Source organism: Sorex fumeus, unplaced genomic scaffold (genome assembly GCF_029834395.1).
Source record: "Sorex fumeus unplaced genomic scaffold, SorFum_2.1 ptg000075l, whole genome shotgun sequence".
Classification (NCBI taxonomy): Eukaryota; Metazoa; Chordata; class Mammalia; order Eulipotyphla; family Soricidae; genus Sorex; species Sorex fumeus.
This window is the reverse complement of record NW_026606132.1, coordinates 5,591,817-5,609,936: the sequence shown is the minus strand read 5'-3', so window position 1 is coordinate 5,609,936 and position 18,120 is coordinate 5,591,817. Positions and strand designations below refer to the sequence as shown.

Genomic DNA, 18,120 nt, shown 5'->3' with positions numbered 1-18,120 from the left:
AAGGGTGGCAGCTGAACACGTGCACCGAGAGAGGTCTCTCTGCAAGTCTCTCTTCCAGGCCCAGCCTGACTGCAATAGAGTAGATCCGAGTCGGATAAGGAAGTTTGCAGCTCGGCGTGGAAGGCAGAAACTCCCAAGGCCAGGTGGTTGCGGGGTTGGCCCGCCCCCGGCTCTGGCCCCGCCCCCGGCTCCACCTTCTCCCCGTCTTCCCACCCACCCCCCAGCCGCAGCTCATCCTCGAGGGCGGAGAGAGGTGGCATTTGAGTCCTCCGGTATCCCAGCAGGCAGTGCAGCTTAGAGACGCTGACAAAGGACCGGAGGAGCAGTCGCAGCTGCTTTCCGAGGAGCCGGTGTTGCCGAGGTGAGAGTCCCCCACCGTCCTGTCACCCACTTCCTCCGACTTCGGGGAAACGTGGAAGTTACGTGGCCGAGAGACCCCGCGGAAAGAATGAGCCGCACCCTGCCCCAAGAGCTTGCCTTGCATGACTGACAGCTGGGCGCCGGGGCGCCGGGGCGCCAGGATGCGGGTGGGAGGCGGGGAACAGGCAGAGCCCGAGTCCTTTCTGCTCCGAATCTCCGACTGTCAGTTGTCCCGTAGCCCGTGGTTCCCGATCCCAGGCTCCGGCTGGCCCCCCTTTGGTGCCTGGTGCTCCCGCCCGGGCGGAGGCGGCAGGTTTGGGATCCTCCCGGCGGCTGCCCGGCAGAGTTAGGTTGCCCCGGGGATGCGACTCCTGGGACAAACTCTGGCGGATGTTGCTGAGGGTGGGGTGGGGTGGGGGGGAGATGGACACGGTCCTCGCCCTTCCTCCAGCCCGGCCGGTTCCCCCCAACGAGTCGCTGGAAGGAAACCCGCGCACCTGCAGGCGCGGCGCCCCGGGAAGGCTGGGGTGGGGTGGGGGATGAAAGTGGGGCGGAAAGGCAAGGAGGGAGGGGGACGGCCTTCTTGGAATAATAGGGGTGGGGTAGGGGTTAAGTGGCCTGTATGCTTCCCCCTTCCTGGACCTCCGTGTCCGTGCGGAGCCTAATGGTTGCACCTGCTGCTCGGCTGTAAACAGGCTCACATGACCGGTTTCACATGGAGCCGGCCGGGACTGGGGACGAGGGCTGGAAGAGGCCGGGCCCCAGTCAGGTGGAGCTGAACTCTGGACAGTCCGATTTAGACTCCCTCTCCAGCACGTAATCGATGTGATGTGGTTTCCCTTCTCGGTCAAGTTACCTGCCGTCTGTCCTTTCCCGACCGAAGGCGCGTTTCCGCCCCAGTCCACTCGGAGAGACTTCACGTCGGGGAGCGAGAGGGCAAAATGTGAAACGAAAGAGACCCGGGTTTTTTTTTTTTAACCTTTGAGGGAAAGAGGAGGACACAAACTGAACATTGGGCTCTTTGGCTCTCGCCTTTTAAAGCAGTTCTGTGCTTGCAGAATGCACTGCCTTCATAATGTGAGTTCCAGACAGAAGTGGAACAGTCCTTATTTTCAGACAGGGCACACATGGGATTGAATAGATTCTTCATGATGAGAGTTTTGCTGGGAGACCCCTCCGCCTGTAAAAACCGTGCACTCAGACAAATTGAGGAGGGTGCAGACACCAACTTTCAGATTAGACATATATTGGGTATAATCCAGAGCCAAAGTTTGGGAAACACGAAATGGGGCCAAAGGTGCCTTTCGAGTTGTTAACGTCTCCATAGCCAAACAGGATGTGAGATGAAACTCGTTTTTAACAGCATTTCCAGAACTTTCAGAGTAAGAGGTTTACTTAAGTATCAGGACATTTGAAAATGTGGAGCTTTCCAAATCTCTGAGGGATAATTTGTAGTAGATTCCTTTTACATCTACTATAGAATTCAACATAATGGACATTATTCGATATAATTGCCCCTTTATAGGCAAGGTAGTAAATATAATCAATAGATTATATAGTAATGATTTCTTATCCTTACATTGTTCATGCACAGTTCCTATTCAAAAATTTTTAAAAAATTCTTTATGGAGCATTTACATTTAACTCCAGTTTCAAAAAACAAGACCAAGAAACTACAAGAACAGCTTCCTCCTCTTCTAATAACCTGATAAGCAATTTGTTCCCTTTTTTTTAAAAAAAAAAGTTTGAAGATGAAAAAGAGGGGACTTTTAAGGCTTGTTTGAAAGTTAGCAAAGGCACGGTATTCTCATTGTTGGCTCTGCTTTGCACCTATTTTGCATTTTGAAGAATTTTTCTCTATAACAAATTTAGTGAATTGCTTTTTGAGGCCCTCTGTCTCTTCATCTGTAATAAGTAATAAGTAAGTCTTGTTTTAATCTCTAGAGTTCCTTATAGATCTCAAATTTCAAAAATTAGTACAATTTTTTTACTTAGTTTTTGAGCCACACCTGGTAGTGCTCAGGGCTTTCCCCTGGCTTTGGGCTCAGGGATAAGTCCTGGGAATGTCCAGTGCCCATGTGTGGTGCTCGGGATTGAATCAGGGTTGACTACGTCCAAGCCAACATCTAAACTATCTCTCAAGCCCCAAGATGAGTGAAGTGTTTGACAGGGAATTGTTCTTGAACAAAATCAGTTGGTTAAACAAAGTGAGATATTGGCATCATTGGAAAGAGCATTCAGTAAGTGAGAAGCATCCAGGGTTCTAATACAAATAAATAGTAATTGAGGGCTGAGGAGATGGCTCAAGGGGATGGAATGCATGCTTTGCCATGTAGAAGATCCGGGTTTGTTCCCAGCCCTGTATTTTCCCTCAAACACATGGGTGTAGTTACTTCCCTACTCCCCCACACCTTAAACAGAAAGGAATGGCGCTCTGCAAAATCCACACTAGCTGAATATGTTAACCTGTACCCCCCATTAGGAAATTAAAGATTGCCTCAGCTGAATCCGGCCTCCCAAATTAGAAAGAACAGTTCCACCTGACTTTCTTGACCTTGGAGGCATAGTATAAAGTCTGATTCTTTCACTCATACCAGCTGCTTCTTTAATTCAGTGGTCGTGTGATCTGTAATGTAGATGAGATAGAATACAAAGAAGGCTTTAGACAGGGTCTCACCTTGGCAGTATCTTGGTTAGATCACCAGAGACTATGGTTTTGTTTGGCTTTGGAGATTTGAAATGTGAATTTTGCTAGACCCTCCCGAAAAGATTCCTGTCTGAGATCAATTTGTGGGAACCAAACTCACAGATGGTTTCTCTATTCCTGTGAGTGCCAGTGGACGTGCTGTGAGAAATAGAGCAGTCAGCCAGCCCAGCAGGCTTATAGACCACCCAGGACACCCTTTGCTCTTGACACTCTGGGAATACAGATGTTGCTTGTGACATTCCTGTTTTTTAGCATCTGTGTGCACCACATTTTTCTTGGGGCACATGTCAGTTGATCCATTCAACTGGACTATAGCTTTCTTTTCTAAATCACAACCATTACAGTCCTGCTTTCTGTATGACTAGATCCTACTCACCTGATTGGATTTGGGCCACCCGTAAAACATCTCTAAAATCTGTTTCCTTTCATTCCTGTTGTCTTAGTCTATGTCTTCATCATCTCTTTATGCCACATCCATTCATCAAGGTGTCTTTTTTTTTTCATTTACTGTAATTACCCCGGAGACTGGAGATTGGTCATAGCTGCCTGTTTCCTTCTTCAGTTTCCTGCTCAAAACCCTTCACAGGTTTCTCTTTGCCTGCAGCAGTGGTTTTCAGTGTAGCTAGATCCAATCTGAATCTTCCAAAGGGTTTGGAAGACACAGATGGACGAGCTCTAACCACAGATCTTGGTTAGATTCACTAGATCAAGGGCGAGACCCAGGACTTTGCAGTTCTAATGAGTTTGCAGGTGAAGCTGTTCCTACTGCTGGACACCACATTTGGAGAAACATTGACATCCAGAATCAAGTCTAAACACCCAAATTTGGTGTAGAAGATATTTCACCATCTGCCTCCTGCTTATCTTTCCAGCCTTATCTCTTGACACTCCCCCCCTTATCCGCATGCTCACTTTTAGCCATCTCCAGTGCCAAAGCTCAAAGCTCAGAGTCCCCTTCGTGCCTCTACACCTCTTCCTGGAATTCATCTCCTCTTACCGCCAACTCCTACTTTAAGGCCAACTCTGTCTTTGTGCTCCCAGAGCATTTTGTATCTAGCCACATTTGTGCACTTGTGACATCATATCCCAGTTACTACTAATGTCTGCTTTTCCTGCTCAACTGAATTTTTTGGAGGGCTGAGTTGTTTTCCTTGTTTCTCTCTATTCTGTAGTATAGTGCCCATTAAATATATGCCCAATAAATGTTTGTTGATTGAATTTCTTTTTTTGCTTTTTGGGTCACACCTGGCGATGCACAGGGGTTACTCCTGGCTCTGCACTCAGAAATCATTCCTGGTGATGCTCAGGGTACCATATGGGATGCTGGGAATCGAACCTGGGTTGGCTGTGTGCAAGGCAAATGCCCTACCCGCTGTGCTATCTCTCCTGTTGAGTAAATTTTTTGTTTTAAAACAACTGAGAGTGCTGCATGTAGTAACGTAGAGTACATGCATGTAATGAATTAATATGCATGTGGCTTTGCAAATTGCCCATCTTGAAATAATTGAAGACATATGAGGATATTTATGATAAAACAAGGGTTAAAATCCACTGTCCTCCCATTGTTCATCGATTTGCTCGAGCATGATCCAGTAACATCTCCATTGTGAGACTTGTTGTTACTGTTTTTGGCATATCAAATACGCCACAGGGAGCTTGCCAGGCTCTGCTGTGTGGGCGAGATACTCTCAGTAGCTTGCCAGGCTCTCTGAGGGATTGAGGAATAGAACCCGGGTCAGCCATGTGCAAGGCAAACGCCCTACCCACTGTGCTATCACTCCAGTCCAAGGGTTAAAATATCTAATTTAAAATGAGGTGAGTTTTGTTTTTGCAGGGGGATCACTTGGGCAATAGCTCAAAGGACTGGAGCTCATGCTTTGCATGCAGGAGTCCTAAGTTTGAACCCTGGCACATAATTATCTTTGAGTATTGCTGGGAATAGCCTCTACCATTGTTGTGTGGCCCTCCTCTGCAAATAAAAGTTTTGGGGAAAAGACATTACTGAAAGGCATCTTCATTTTTAAAAATAGAAGAAAATTTTAAAACATAAAATATTTTGCTTTGTGACTATTTTATAACCTTAGGACTCCATATCATTTATAGGAGTCACTTCCATTGGCAAGATAGCAAATTATACCCCCACCCAAACCTTAGGAAATGTGTAAAAACAAAATTGCCCAATGTTGAGCAATGAGCTACTTAAAAATACAAAGTGAACATTGTAACAGCACTTGTGAAAGAGTCAACTTTAGGAACGTAGCTGTCCCTCAAAACTCCTACTAGACAATCCTCAAGATGTAAAGAGGAAGAGAACAGTGTTTCTAAGCTGAGAAGGCAAAGCTTCTTAATGAGCATCAAGCAAAAGGGCATCATTTTTTTAATTAATGAAACACCATGAGGTACAGTTGTAGACTTACAAATTTTTGTGCTTGGGTTTCAATTATACAATGATTAAGTACCCATCCCTCCACCAGTGCCCATTTTCCACCACCACTGATCCAAGTATCCCTCCCACTTCCCATCCCCCCATCCCACCCTGCCTCTGTGGCAGGGCATTCCCCCTTGTTCTCTCTCTCCTTTTGGGTGCTGTGGTTTGCAAAAGAGGCATTGAGTGGCAATCATGTTCGGTCTATAGTCTACTTTCAGCATGCATCTCCCATCCTGGGAAAAAGGGGATCATTATTTTGAACGAGTTAAAACTGAGTTGGCCATGGGCAAGTACTACAAAGAGTGTGTAGGAAAGAGATAAAAATGCCTTTTGGGAGATAAAAGGGCCTGTGGGTGGGAATCCAAGTAAACACAAAAGTTAGGGACAAGTAGTAAGCAGCCATGCAAATGGATTACCAAATTCTTGGGGGAAGCCTGTGCTTCCCAGCATCCTTAACTATCTTCAAAGTTTGCATCACTTTCATTCAGGCATCTCCCAGGACTCCTTGATTTCTCTTGTAGCTTATTACCATCCCCTGAAGAAAAGGGGGGATGGGACAAAAGAGAAAATCCAAGAAAAATATACTTTGCAAGTGACTTCTGCTCTGTCTCCACCTGTTGAATCTCTAGTGGTAGAAGATACTGAAACTGCAGTGTTTAATTTCTGTCTTCTCTCTGGTCAATCCAAAGTGAGGAAAAGAGAAAATAATTACACGTTGGGGGATACTGGTATCTCTGGACTGATGGTGGCAAGAGTGTGGAATTGGGGGTGTTTATGCTTTTTTTTTTTTGGCTTCGTGAAAGAGTAGTTTGCCAACTGGTCACAAGGTGGTGTACATACATAAGGTTTTCTTCCAAATTTCATTTATTTTTATGTCCCTTGGGTATAGGAAAAGGACAGGGAAGTGAAGGCAGTTTCCTGTACCTCCAGCTCCTGGCTGTACTGTCTCCCTGCAAGGGGCCTAGGGCCACTGGAGCCAGGATGTTGGAGCACGGAATTTCTAAACACTGCTGGCCCAGTTGGGCACAAACAACCCCTGGGAGATAAGAGGGAAGTGGAAGCAGAGAGGGAGGAGATGGGCAGAGAGGGGGAGCAGAGGCAGCTGGGAATACTTCTTCCCTCTGCCCTCCTCTTACCCCAACCCATGGCAAGCTGCCACCTAAGATTTACTGTTCCACTGATTGCAATCTTTCGCCTGTCTTTTATGGACAAAGCGTCCATCTGTGCATGAGGGATCTTGTGCTTTATCTTGATCATCTGCTTCTCAGTGGAGCAGACAGTTATTAGGGTTCACCAATAAGCTCAGTGTCTAAGTGCCTCACACTGAATTTGGGTCATTTCTGGATGTAAAGGGGGTAACAACCCTGTAGAGAAACTTATCTGTTGCCGGATCTCAAGAGTCAACATGAATCCACAGCAAACAGATCAAAACCAAACCAGACCCAAACCATCTCTCCTATCCCGCCAGCCACTTAGAAATGAGTAATAAAGTTAGTGGTATCCAGGACAGTAGAGGAGTAGGGGAAGGCCACAAGCAGGGAGAATTTGAATGGGGCTCTGAAGAAGGAATAAAGTTTAGGTGTCCAGTGAGGAGGAATCCCCATGCCTTCATTACTGATGCCTTAATGAAGCCTTCCTGATAGCCAGTTGCACTTCCACATTCGTGGCAAGAAGGGGTTTTCAACTTCGCAAGTGAATTTGTCTCTTGATCTTTGTTGATCAAACTCAGAAGGAAGTCTGCTTTGAGTCGTGGAATTTGGCATGTCCTTGGGCAATCTTCTGGAAAACAGGGGACTTTTCTAGAGAGGGGTGTAGTTAGAACCCATGAGTCAGGATTTTGGAATTAGGACCCAGAGGAGGTGTTTGGGTATACACCTATAGATGCGAGCCTGGAGAGCAGATTTCTGCCGCCAGTACCCTGTGTGACTAAGTCCCTATCCAGGGCCTGCCGCTTTCATCATCTGTAAGGCGAGAAGGGTTGGGAGCTCACATTCTTTGACTTTGTGCTTGACTTTTGGAACACAACCTCAGAAACTGATTTGCAGTCAGGTTTTACCGGCTTAGTCTATAATCTCTCCCCAGAATTTTTGCACTTCATCATTTTGCAATATCGACTGGAGCAAAGTGAAAACTGCTGGTCTCCAGAAAAGTGCCAATTAATGGGAGGTGTTATGCTTCATTATGTTTGCTGGCAGAGTGTCTAATATGACTCTAGTGACCCAGTGCTAATTCCTACCTAATTTCCCCCTGGTTGGAGTTTAGGAGACGTCCCAACTTATATCTCATAGCCAAGCTAAGTGCTAAATGGGAGCAGGCCTACAAAATAGAATAAACTACTCCAAATTTATTGAAGACATGGATAGGCAGCCTACGGGTGGTTCATGTGGAAATGTGATCATTCATAGGAAACTTTCAACTCAGATATTTGTTAAAGAAAAGCAAAGTTATTCTAAGTTGTTATTTCAAGTGAGTAAAATGTGTACTCTGACCAACGTGGAGGAATTTCTCAAAGTTGGAACTAAGAGTTTAAGCACTTTTTCTGTGTGGGGTTAATTTTTTTTTTTTTGCTTTTTGGGTCACACCTGGCGATGCACATGGGGTTACTCCTGGCTCTGCACTCAGGAATTACTCCTGGCGCTGCTCAGGGACCATATGGGATGCTGGGAATCAAACCCAGGTCAGCTGCCTGCAAGGCAAACGCCCTACCCACTGTACTATTGCTCCAGCCCCCTGTGTGGGGTTAATTTTGACTTCATAACCAAATCTCTCTCTTTGCTTTCCATTATTTTGCCCTGGATATTTGAACTTGTATCTTTTTTTATTTACTTTTTAAATTACAGTTTAGGCAATATGTTTACAATAGAATTAATGTTTATGGTTTGGTGAGCATAGTTACTACTCTTCCACCAAAGTGTCCCAAACCCTCCTCCATCCCTGTCCTTCTGTCGCCTCTAGTCCCATTCTACCTCTCCGCACTACCACTACTTGGAAATTTCAGTTTTGTAACCCACGGCTAATGTTTGTCATCATTTGATACTGTCTGTTCCCTTGTTTTGTTTCTCATCATACCACTGGTTAGTGAGATCATCTGGAACTTCTCATTCTCCCTCTTACTTATTTCACTTTATATGATGCCCTCCAGTTCCATCCACACTGCGGTGAACTCCCAGCAAACACAAAAACATTCTGTTCCCACAAACACAAAAATATTCATTTGGAAAGATATATGCTCACCTATGTTCATTGCAGCACTTGGTACAGTAGCCAGGATGTGGGAAAAACTCAAATGTCTAAAGACAGATGAATGAATAAAGAAGTTGGGGTCTCTGTACACAATGGTTTGGGTACTACACCTGGTGGTACCAGTGATTGAACCTGGGCAAAACATGTGCCCAAGCCCTTGACCTATCTCTCTGGCCCTTAATTTGATGTGTTTTTGGGGGGGCGGAGGCAAGCACACCCAGTAGTGCTCAGGGCTTATTACTACCTGTGTACCCAGGGGTCATTCCTGTGAATGCTTGAGGGACCATATCATGCAGTGCAGAGATTGAACCAGTACCAGCCACATGCAAGACAAATTCCTTTATCCTTGCATTCTCTCTCTCTCTCTCTCTCTCTCTCTCTCTCTCTCTCTCTCTCTCTCTGATGGCCTTACTTTAACTTTAAAAAGTCGTTTGAATAGAGTTTAGAATTCAAAAGATACAAAAAGCTACCCGTATTTGATATGCCCAACACAGTAACAACAAGTCTCACAATGGAGACGTTATTGGGCAAATCGATGAACAACAAGAGGACAGTGCTACAGTGCTGTGCTACAAAAAGGCCATTCTTCCAACAGCATTTTATCCATATTTAAGAGAATAGGCTTCATACCCTTTCATTTTCCTTTCCATGCAAAAGGTAGCCTACTTGACACCTTGCTTTTGTTAATTAACCCCACAGACACTTGAAGATTAGTCCAGAGACACATTGCACCAAGAGCTTCCTCTTTCTTGACCTGCTAGCCCAATGAATGATCATATCATACTTTACTCAGTAAATCCCTTATTAACAGGCAGTAATAAGGACTGTTTCTAATCGTTTGCTTTGGGGAAGTAACAATGCTGCGGGCTGTTCCTTACTCGCTGTTCAGGAATTGCTCTCAGCGTGGCTCAGGGACCTGATGGTGCTGGGGCAGTTCTTGCTTTTTTATTTGTTTTTGGTCCCCACCTGGCAGTGCTCAGGAGCCGCTGCTTTTTTGCTCAGGAGTCACTCCTAGCTGTGCTCAGGGCACCATGCAGTGACAGGGAGTGAACTAGGACTCCAGCATGCAAAGAATGTGCTAAGCCTGGTGAGCCATCTCTCTGACCTCAGTCTCTTGGTTTTCACAACAAGTAGCTCTTTATTGAGTGCCAACCTCTGGTCTATGCATCACATAAATGGAACCCTTAGCAAGTCAAGGAAACCCTTATAAATATTACACCAAGGAAAGATATATGCCATGTAAATTTATAGAAGTAGAATTTCTAGATCTCGGAGTATTTGCATTTAATTTTGGTAGGTATAATAGATAAGCCAGTTCATATCCTGGCCAACAATGTTAGAATATGCTTGATTGTACCCATCATGTGTAATCAGTTTTTTTAAATTTTTGACACTGTGACAGGTATTTCAGACTAGCTTGTGAGAGAATGTGATTACATCATCTTTTGTACATTTAAAACAAACTGTATATTCATTTCTAGAAATATAATATTTGTTCCTTTTTATATTGAACTGTCTTATGATAGTTTGTAGTTTGTTTATAATACAAGAAAATTACACATTGCTTATGATATGTATTGTAAATTTTTATTTTGAGTAGGGCTTATTATAAGGAAGAGTTTTTGGTCATGGAGAATTTAGTAAATTTTTATATAATTAAATTTATCAATGTTTTTTATTTCTGGAAGTTAGAAAACTTAAGATTACAAAACATATCCCATGGTGTTTTAGTGGTTTTGTGCTTTGATTTTTACATTAATTTTTTGATCCATCTGTAATTTACCCTTATAAAAGTTTTATAAGGAGCAAAGGATAAAGTCATCCTTTTTTTAAGATGAAAACCTGGTTTTACTAATTTTTCCTGACTAATATTCCAGAAATCAAAGTTGCCACTTTTTTTTATCATGAGCTAAGTTCTCATTCAGAGTTTTAGAGTGATTGGTGAATATTATTTAATGAAACCAAATTTGGGTGTTATATTCCTCATACTGAAGTTTCTTAGGAAAGTGATTATAGAGCTTTTCTTTTTTTTTTTTTTTTGCTTTTTGGGTCACACCCAGCGATGCTCAGAGGTTACTCCTGGCTCTGCACACAGGAATTACTCCTGGCGTGCATGGGGGACCATATGGGATGCCAGGGATTGAACCCACCTACCTGCTGTACTATTGGTAGAGCTTATTTTTCTTAAAAAATAAAAGCAACAAACATGACAGACTTCTGAGAGCAGATTATCCAAACAAATATGTATGACTCACTCAGGTTAATCAGGTAAGGTGTTGGGTTTTGTTTGTTTGTTTGTTTTGGGGCATACCTTGGCAGTGCCTAGGGCTCAGTCCTGGTTCAATGCTAGGAGGTCTGTGCTGATGCTAATCAGGGGATTATGTGTGGTGCTGGAGATTGAGCCAGGGTCTGTCAAGTACAAGGCAAAAGCCTTACCCCTGTACTGTCTCTCCTTAATCAGGTACTTTTCTGAAAAATCTTAGGTTTGGTTTATTGAAGCTCATAGTTATTTTAATATAGTGGAAAGAATACTAGACTAGGCAGCAGGTGGCCTGTTGACATATTTTGGGCCTCACTCTGGTTCTTTTCCAAACGATAATAATGGTAACCAACACTTAAAACATCACCTGACGGTAAGTGTTATGAGCTTTACATATGTCAACACGCTCAGTATGTTTAATATATATTACTTATACATTCACTGTCACTGTCCTCCTGTTGTTCATCGACTTGCTTGAGCGGGCCCAGTAACGTCTCCATTGGAGACTTTGTTGTTACTGTGTTTGGCATATCGAATACATCACGGGTAGCTTGCCAGGCTCTGCCGTGCGGGCGAGATACTCTCGGTAGCTTGCTGGGCTCTCCAAGAGGGGCGGAGGAATCGAACTCGGGTCGGCCATGTTGGCTGCGTGCAGGGCAAACGCCCTACCGCTGTGCTATCGCTCCAGCCCTACACTTAAACATTAGTGTGTATATAAATAATTAAAAATTGTAACCTGTTATACAGTGGGTAGGGCAAGGGCGTTTGCCTTGCACGTGGCCGACCCGGCCCACCCAGATTCGATTCCTCCTTCCCTGTCGGAGAGCCCAGCAAGCTACCAGGAGTATCTCGCCCGCATGGCAAAGGCTGGCAAGCTACCAGTGATGTGTTCGATATGCCAAAAACAGTAACAACAAGTTTCACACTGGAGACGTTACTGGGCCCGCTTGAGCAAATTGATGAACAACAGGAGGACAGTGACAGTGACAGTGAACCTGTTATGAATTATACAACCGTTAGATATTCTTACCGATGGATTTCCAACACAAATCCAACACCATTATGAGCTACATGCATGGTTAGAGAATTTTTTTCTTTTTTTGCGTTTTGGGTCATACCTGGTGTGGCACAGGGGTTACTCCTGGCTCATGCACTTAGGAATTACTCCTGGCGGTGCTCAGGGCACCATATGGGATGCTGGGAATCGAACCCGGGCTGGCCGCGTGCAAGGCAAATGCCCTACCCACTGTGCTATTGCTCCAGCCCCACATGATTAGAGAATTTAACCAGGACCCACATGGTTAGAGAATTTAACCAGGACCAGCTGCCCCAGGATGTACCAGAGTGACTTGCTGAAACTTTTAAATGAAAAGAAATTGGGAGAAGATCCAAGAATGATGTTTTGCCTAATTATCTATCTCTCTAAAAACAGGAAATAAATCTTCTCTGTGGGAGGTCCTGGAGGTGAGAGACAGACAGCTTTGTCACCCCAGACTAGAGTTTACAAGATCTGTTTTCAAAGCATATGTAAATAACCCTGCCAAATGCCTTTCTTTAAATTCCAGTTTCTGTAGATCTGTCTTTTCTTCCCAATTAGCCTTGCCCTTTCATAAACTGTATAACTTCCCTGGAATAGCCAGGTGAAGAGGTCATATCCTGTGGGCCCTTGTGTAAATATAATTAAGGTTAGTCTTTTCTTTTCCTAATCTTTGTTATATTGGTTTATTATTAGGCCAACCAAGAGCAAGACACCAGAGCACAAGAAAGTTCCCACTGCCCTCCAAATTCCTCCTTCAGATACAGAATAGGAAGATAGTCTGGGACAGTCTTTGGGCTACTAACTCCCCCCAATTTCCCTTTCTCTGGTTCTGAATGCCCTTCCTTGCTCTCTCACCCCTGTCCCATTCTCAGCACAGAGGGGTGACCTTTCTTGATATTTGTGGTCTAAGACCACAAATATCATCTCAGGCCTCTCTTTCAGGCAGAATTATTCAAGTCGTCCTCTAATTCCTTACTACTTTATATAAAGTATGCATTATATTAGAGGTAGCTTAAATATTTTATCTCAAAAATTAGAATTAAGGGGCTGCAGCGATAGTACAGCGGGTAGGGTGGTTGCCTTGCAAGCGGCCGACCCAGGTTTGATCCCCAGCATCCCAGATGGTCCCCCGAGCACTGCTAGGAGTAATTCCTGAGTGCATGAGCCAGGATTAACCCCTGTGCATGACTGGATGTGACCCAAAAAACAACAACAACAAAAATTAAGTTTCTTGAGGGCAGGGCCCGTGTATTATTCATCTGTATACCTCTGATCAGCTTCTGATAATTCTTAGCCTAAAATGGGCATTCAATGGGCAGAAATGAATAAACAAAATCCTGATAAAATTATACAAGACCCTATTTGATTAAAAATGGAGATGCCTCAATCAGACTTACAGCTCTTGAGCACATTTGTGGGTAAAAACCAAAAGATTTCATCATTTTTATATATTTTTTAATGTATGAGAACCAAATACAAAGTATTAAGTCATCTATGGCCTATTTTCAAAGTGTGATCTACAAGGTGAAAATCATCCATTTTCTGTGATTGTATGTGTTCGCTTTTGCATTTTATTTTTAAAAGCCACACTTCGGGTGCTAGCTAAATAAGAGTGTTGTGGATTAAAATTAGATTAGGAAATAAATACAGAAACATCACACTTATCAGACAGTCAGACTTCTGCCAGCTACAACTATCTGGAACATATTCACAAACCCCAGAAGGAATACAAAAAAGGTCTCTCAAGTTGGAAGAAAATAACTCTGTGTACTTGAAGTAGGAGGGGAGGCATGTTGCCACCAGAATGCCAAAGCCTACTTCTGACTTTGAATTTTCGTAGAAAACTTGACTACTTAAGTGAGTTTGGATATTCAACTTCCTTTCAAGACGGTTTTACTTGCCTTGAGTTTCAGTAGAAAAAGATTAATTGACCCACGCATGCGACCAAAGGGCAATAACTATACTCATTGTTGAAATGTATTCCAATGGTCTCCTATAAGTCATGGAGACTTACTCCTTTTTTGTCTTAAAGAATTCTCATTGGCTCATATAAAATCAGTTGTGACAATACTTTTTTTTAAAGGAAAATATGAGACTTAAAAGATTGATGTCCTTTTGCCTCATGTCTGTGCAGGGGGGTGGTTACTAATTTGCAACGAAGTGGCTTCTTTATTCCCTTATGTAAGTATTTATGTAATGTTTCAGAGGTTGAGATCTTGATTAAAAGGAGCATGTGTACCTGTTGGTGCATAATTTGGTAAAAGCTATATATATAAGAAGGTGAAGGGAAAAGGCAGAAGGTACGTTGAAATGATTTGGAAATGTATTTTAATGCAAGCAAAGCATAGCTAATGAAAACTGGTATCATTCAACTTTCTTTCTCTCTTCTTTTTCTAGAATGCCAAAATGCTTTGGAGTTTTTAACTGACTTTTAAGGAAAGTCCAAAATAGCGTTGAGACGGTATAAACAAGCTGCAGCAAGGGGGATTCAGTGCCAATGCATCAACAAAAAAGACAGTCAGAGTTAGTGGAAGGAAATCTTCCTGTTTTTGTGTTTCCCACGGAGCTAATATTTTATGCAGATGACCAGTCAACACATAAGCAAGTGTTGACTCTGTATAATCCCTATGAGTTTGCCTTAAAGTTCAAAGGTGAGTTTCCTAAGCTATGTTGTGGCTTTTTAACTAGTCCCTACTAATTTTTAACTTTTAGAAATGAATGTTTTTTTAAAAAAAAACACTAATGGCTGTTGTGACTTTTTCTTTCAGTTTTGTGTACTACTCCAAATAAGTATGTTGTCGTAGATGCTGCTGGTGCAGTAAAGCCTCAGTGTTGTATGGATATGTAAGTCAAAATCACTTCTCGGTAACATGGTTTTAAATGTGTTAATATTTGTGTATTTAACTTGAAAATGATCTTTGCTCAAGGTCCTTCCTCCATTGGCATTTACTGTGATTTTATTTTATTTTTTGGTGGGGCATGGGGGTCACACCTGGAGGCACTCTGAAAACCATGCAGTGCTGGGGCGTGGAACCCAGACCTCCCTTTAAGCTATCTCTCCTGCCTTGCTGTGCATTTTTATTTTTGCTGAGAGTTTAAGACTATGAGGATATTTGTGAGAGATTCTAAGCAGGTCAACCAGATACCTAATGATATTTCATTACACTGGTGCCAATATGTGTTCCTACAACTGGTAGGGCTTTTGCCTGGCATGTGGCCAACCCGGGTTCGATTCCTCCATCTCTCTCAAGAGAACCCGGCATGCTACCGAGATTATCCGCCTGCACGGCAGAGCCTGGCAAGCTCCCTGTGGCGTATTTGATATGCCAAAAAATAGTAACAAGTCTCACAATGGAGATGTTACTGGTGCCCATTTGAGCAAATCGATGAACAACTGGAGGACAATGACAGTGACAGATTTTATAAACACTTCAGCATTGTTGTGCCTTCAGTCATAGCAGGGAGAGTTGAGAATATAAAGTTCTAACTTTTCTTTAAAGTTTTCTAGCTATGGGAGAGAATTTAGCTTTTTTTTTAAACTTTCTGCCATTAGAGTGACATCTGTAAAGCTAATAATACTGCACTCCAAGTACAGTGGTTACACGAATTCATCTGAAATGTTTCAGCTAATAAACGTGGAAGTTAATCTATACAAACAGGAAGCAAGTGTGTAACTGCTCATCTGTAAAAGGTTATCAGAGCTCTTCCAGATAATTTCATCTTAAAGAGTATCAGATAAATGATTGTTTGTTCAAGCTGTTCCTATTTAATTTTCACTTTAGAACTAGAGGTGACCAGATGGATTCATTGACCAGTCCTTAATTTAAGCTCTGAAGTGAACTGTGTTAGTTTAACTCTCCTGTGACAATAAGATGTCTATTCTTAGTAATATATTTTCTTTTTGTTTTGTGAGTCTGAAGTATTTCTTCATTTTTAAAAGATTTTATTATCGAATCACTGTGACATAGAGCATTACAAAGCTGTTCATGATTAGGTTTCAGTCATACAGTGTTCCAATATTCATCCCTCCAACAGTGTATATTTCCCAGTACCAGTGTCCTCAGTTTCCCTCCCATCACCCCTCCACCCCAGGAACATATTTTCATCTCAAAGCCACACGTGATATATCTTTGAGGATGTGTTTTTACACATTCCTTTTGATTTTCATTCAGTATAAAGTAAGCAAGGACTATAGCACTGTCCTCCCGTTGTTCATCGTTTTGCTTGAGCGGGCACCAGTAATGTCTCACAACAAACTGTGAGACTTTGTTGTTACTGTGTTTGGCATATAGAATACGTCACGGGTAGCTTGCCAGGCTTTGCCGTGAAGGCGAGATACTCTGGGTAGCTTGCCGGGCTCTCCGAGAGGGGAGGAGGAACCAAACCTGGGTCTGCTGCGTGCAAGGCAAATGCCCTACCCGCTGTGCTATTGATCCAACCCAAGCAAGAACTAGTCATAAGAAATAGAGTTTCTTTGCAGGTAAATGGGTGACTTTGAACTAATTGTTTTGTGTTCTCTGTGAAAAACAAGGGTGAAAGGGAATTGCAGCTGTCTGATACAAATTATATTGCTTTATCCTCTAGAGAAATACAGAAGTGTATTTCTTGCATTGCTCATACTGGATTATTTATTCAGTTGCTTACTTTAACTTTTCTGCATAGACTTCAATTTTAAGTCTAGGGTGAGGTCTGTTATTAGTTATTTATTTATTTTTTGCTGTTTGGGTCACACCCAGCGATGCACAGGGGTTACTCCTGGCTCTGCACTCAGGAATTACCCCTGGCAGTGCTCAGGGAACCATATGGGGTGCTGGGAATTGAACCCAGGTCCACCACGTGCAAGGCAAATGCCCTACCCACTGTGCTATCACTCCAGCCCTGAGGTCTGTTATTTAAAGAATAATCTGTGGCAATGGGAAAAGGAAGTGGCAATGGGAATTTATGAAGCTTCTTTTGGGGAAAGAAATGATTTTATATATCTTAGTAAATATTGTTACACTCAGCTACCTAGGGGAAAATGTCATTACTAAAAGGAATTTTCTTTCTTTTTTTTTTTGGTTTTTGGGTCACACCTGGCAGTGCTCAGGGCTTATTCCTGGCTCTGCACTCAGGGATCACTCCTGGCAAGTTTGGGCGACCATATTGGGGTGTCTTGCATCAAACCCAGGTCAGCTGCATGTAAGGAAAGCACCCCACCTGCTATACTATTGCTCCAGCCCCTAAAAGGAATTTTCTTGGCCTATTTTTCTTTTACTAAAGACTTTTAGTCTTAAGTTTGAGAGTATGAATCCCCATTTCTTTTTGGACTACACAAAGTTTTTTAAATGTCATTAGTAAATGTCTATATTTGAATATTTAATTCAGTCACTTTAAAATTCTTATGGTATGATTCTCTTGATGAATTCTATTTGGCAGGCTTCGGGAATCTAAACAGCATTTGTCTTTTTCTAAACACCCTTTCAGTGTGATTCGTCATAAAGATGTTCGATCCTGTCACTATGGTGTAATAGACAAGTTCCGCCTCCAAGTTTCTGAGCAAAGCCAGAGGAAGTCATTAGGAAGGAAAGAAGTTGTAGCTACTCTTCTACCATCTGCAAAAGAACAACAAAAGGAAGAAGGGGAAAAACGAATCAAGGAACATTTAACCGAAAGTTTATTTTTTGAGCAGTCATTTCAACCAGGTATTTTGGGGTTGATTGTTTTTTTGTCTGTTTCATTTATTAGACCTTTTGAGGGGGTTACATGTGTCTAACTTTAAAATAGCCAGATAATCAAGGAACTAAGAGTAATGACTAGTGAAATAATCTGCCACTTTAAACCTAAACAATTACTTCACAAGCAAACCCAGAGATCTGGCCCCTAATACGCAGCAAGAGGTCTAGAGCTCTGGACTCCCCGGAGGAGGCTGCATGGAAGGAGGAAACAGATGTTGCCATAACCTTTGAAATATCTAAACCCCGAGAATGTAGGCACTGCACTTTCTAATGCTAGTACAATTTGGCAATTATATACTTTTGTTCTGTGACTTTCCTATATCCTTTCTCATTTAATTAGTTCGAAGAAGGGGAGAGATTGTGTTTGGC

The 18,120-nt window shown here is 42.8% G+C and overlaps 1 protein-coding gene across 2 annotated transcripts in view; it reads left to right on the top strand.

Moving 5' to 3' along the window:
* Positions 1–244: 244 nt before the first annotated feature.
* The window catches only part of MOSPD1 (motile sperm domain containing 1), a 57,096-nt gene continuing 39,220 nt past the window's right edge, over positions 245–18,120 (top strand). For both annotated transcript variants that reach the window (XM_056130305.1, XM_056130306.1), the window contains exons 1-4: positions 245–361; positions 14,435–14,688; positions 14,806–14,881; positions 17,501–17,718. In XM_056130305.1, the coding sequence (XP_055986280.1) occupies positions 14,535–14,688; positions 14,806–14,881; positions 17,501–17,718 (448 nt within the window). In that variant the 5' untranslated portion in view covers positions 245–361; positions 14,435–14,534. The remainder of the gene's footprint in view (positions 362–14,434; positions 14,689–14,805; positions 14,882–17,500; positions 17,719–18,120) is intronic.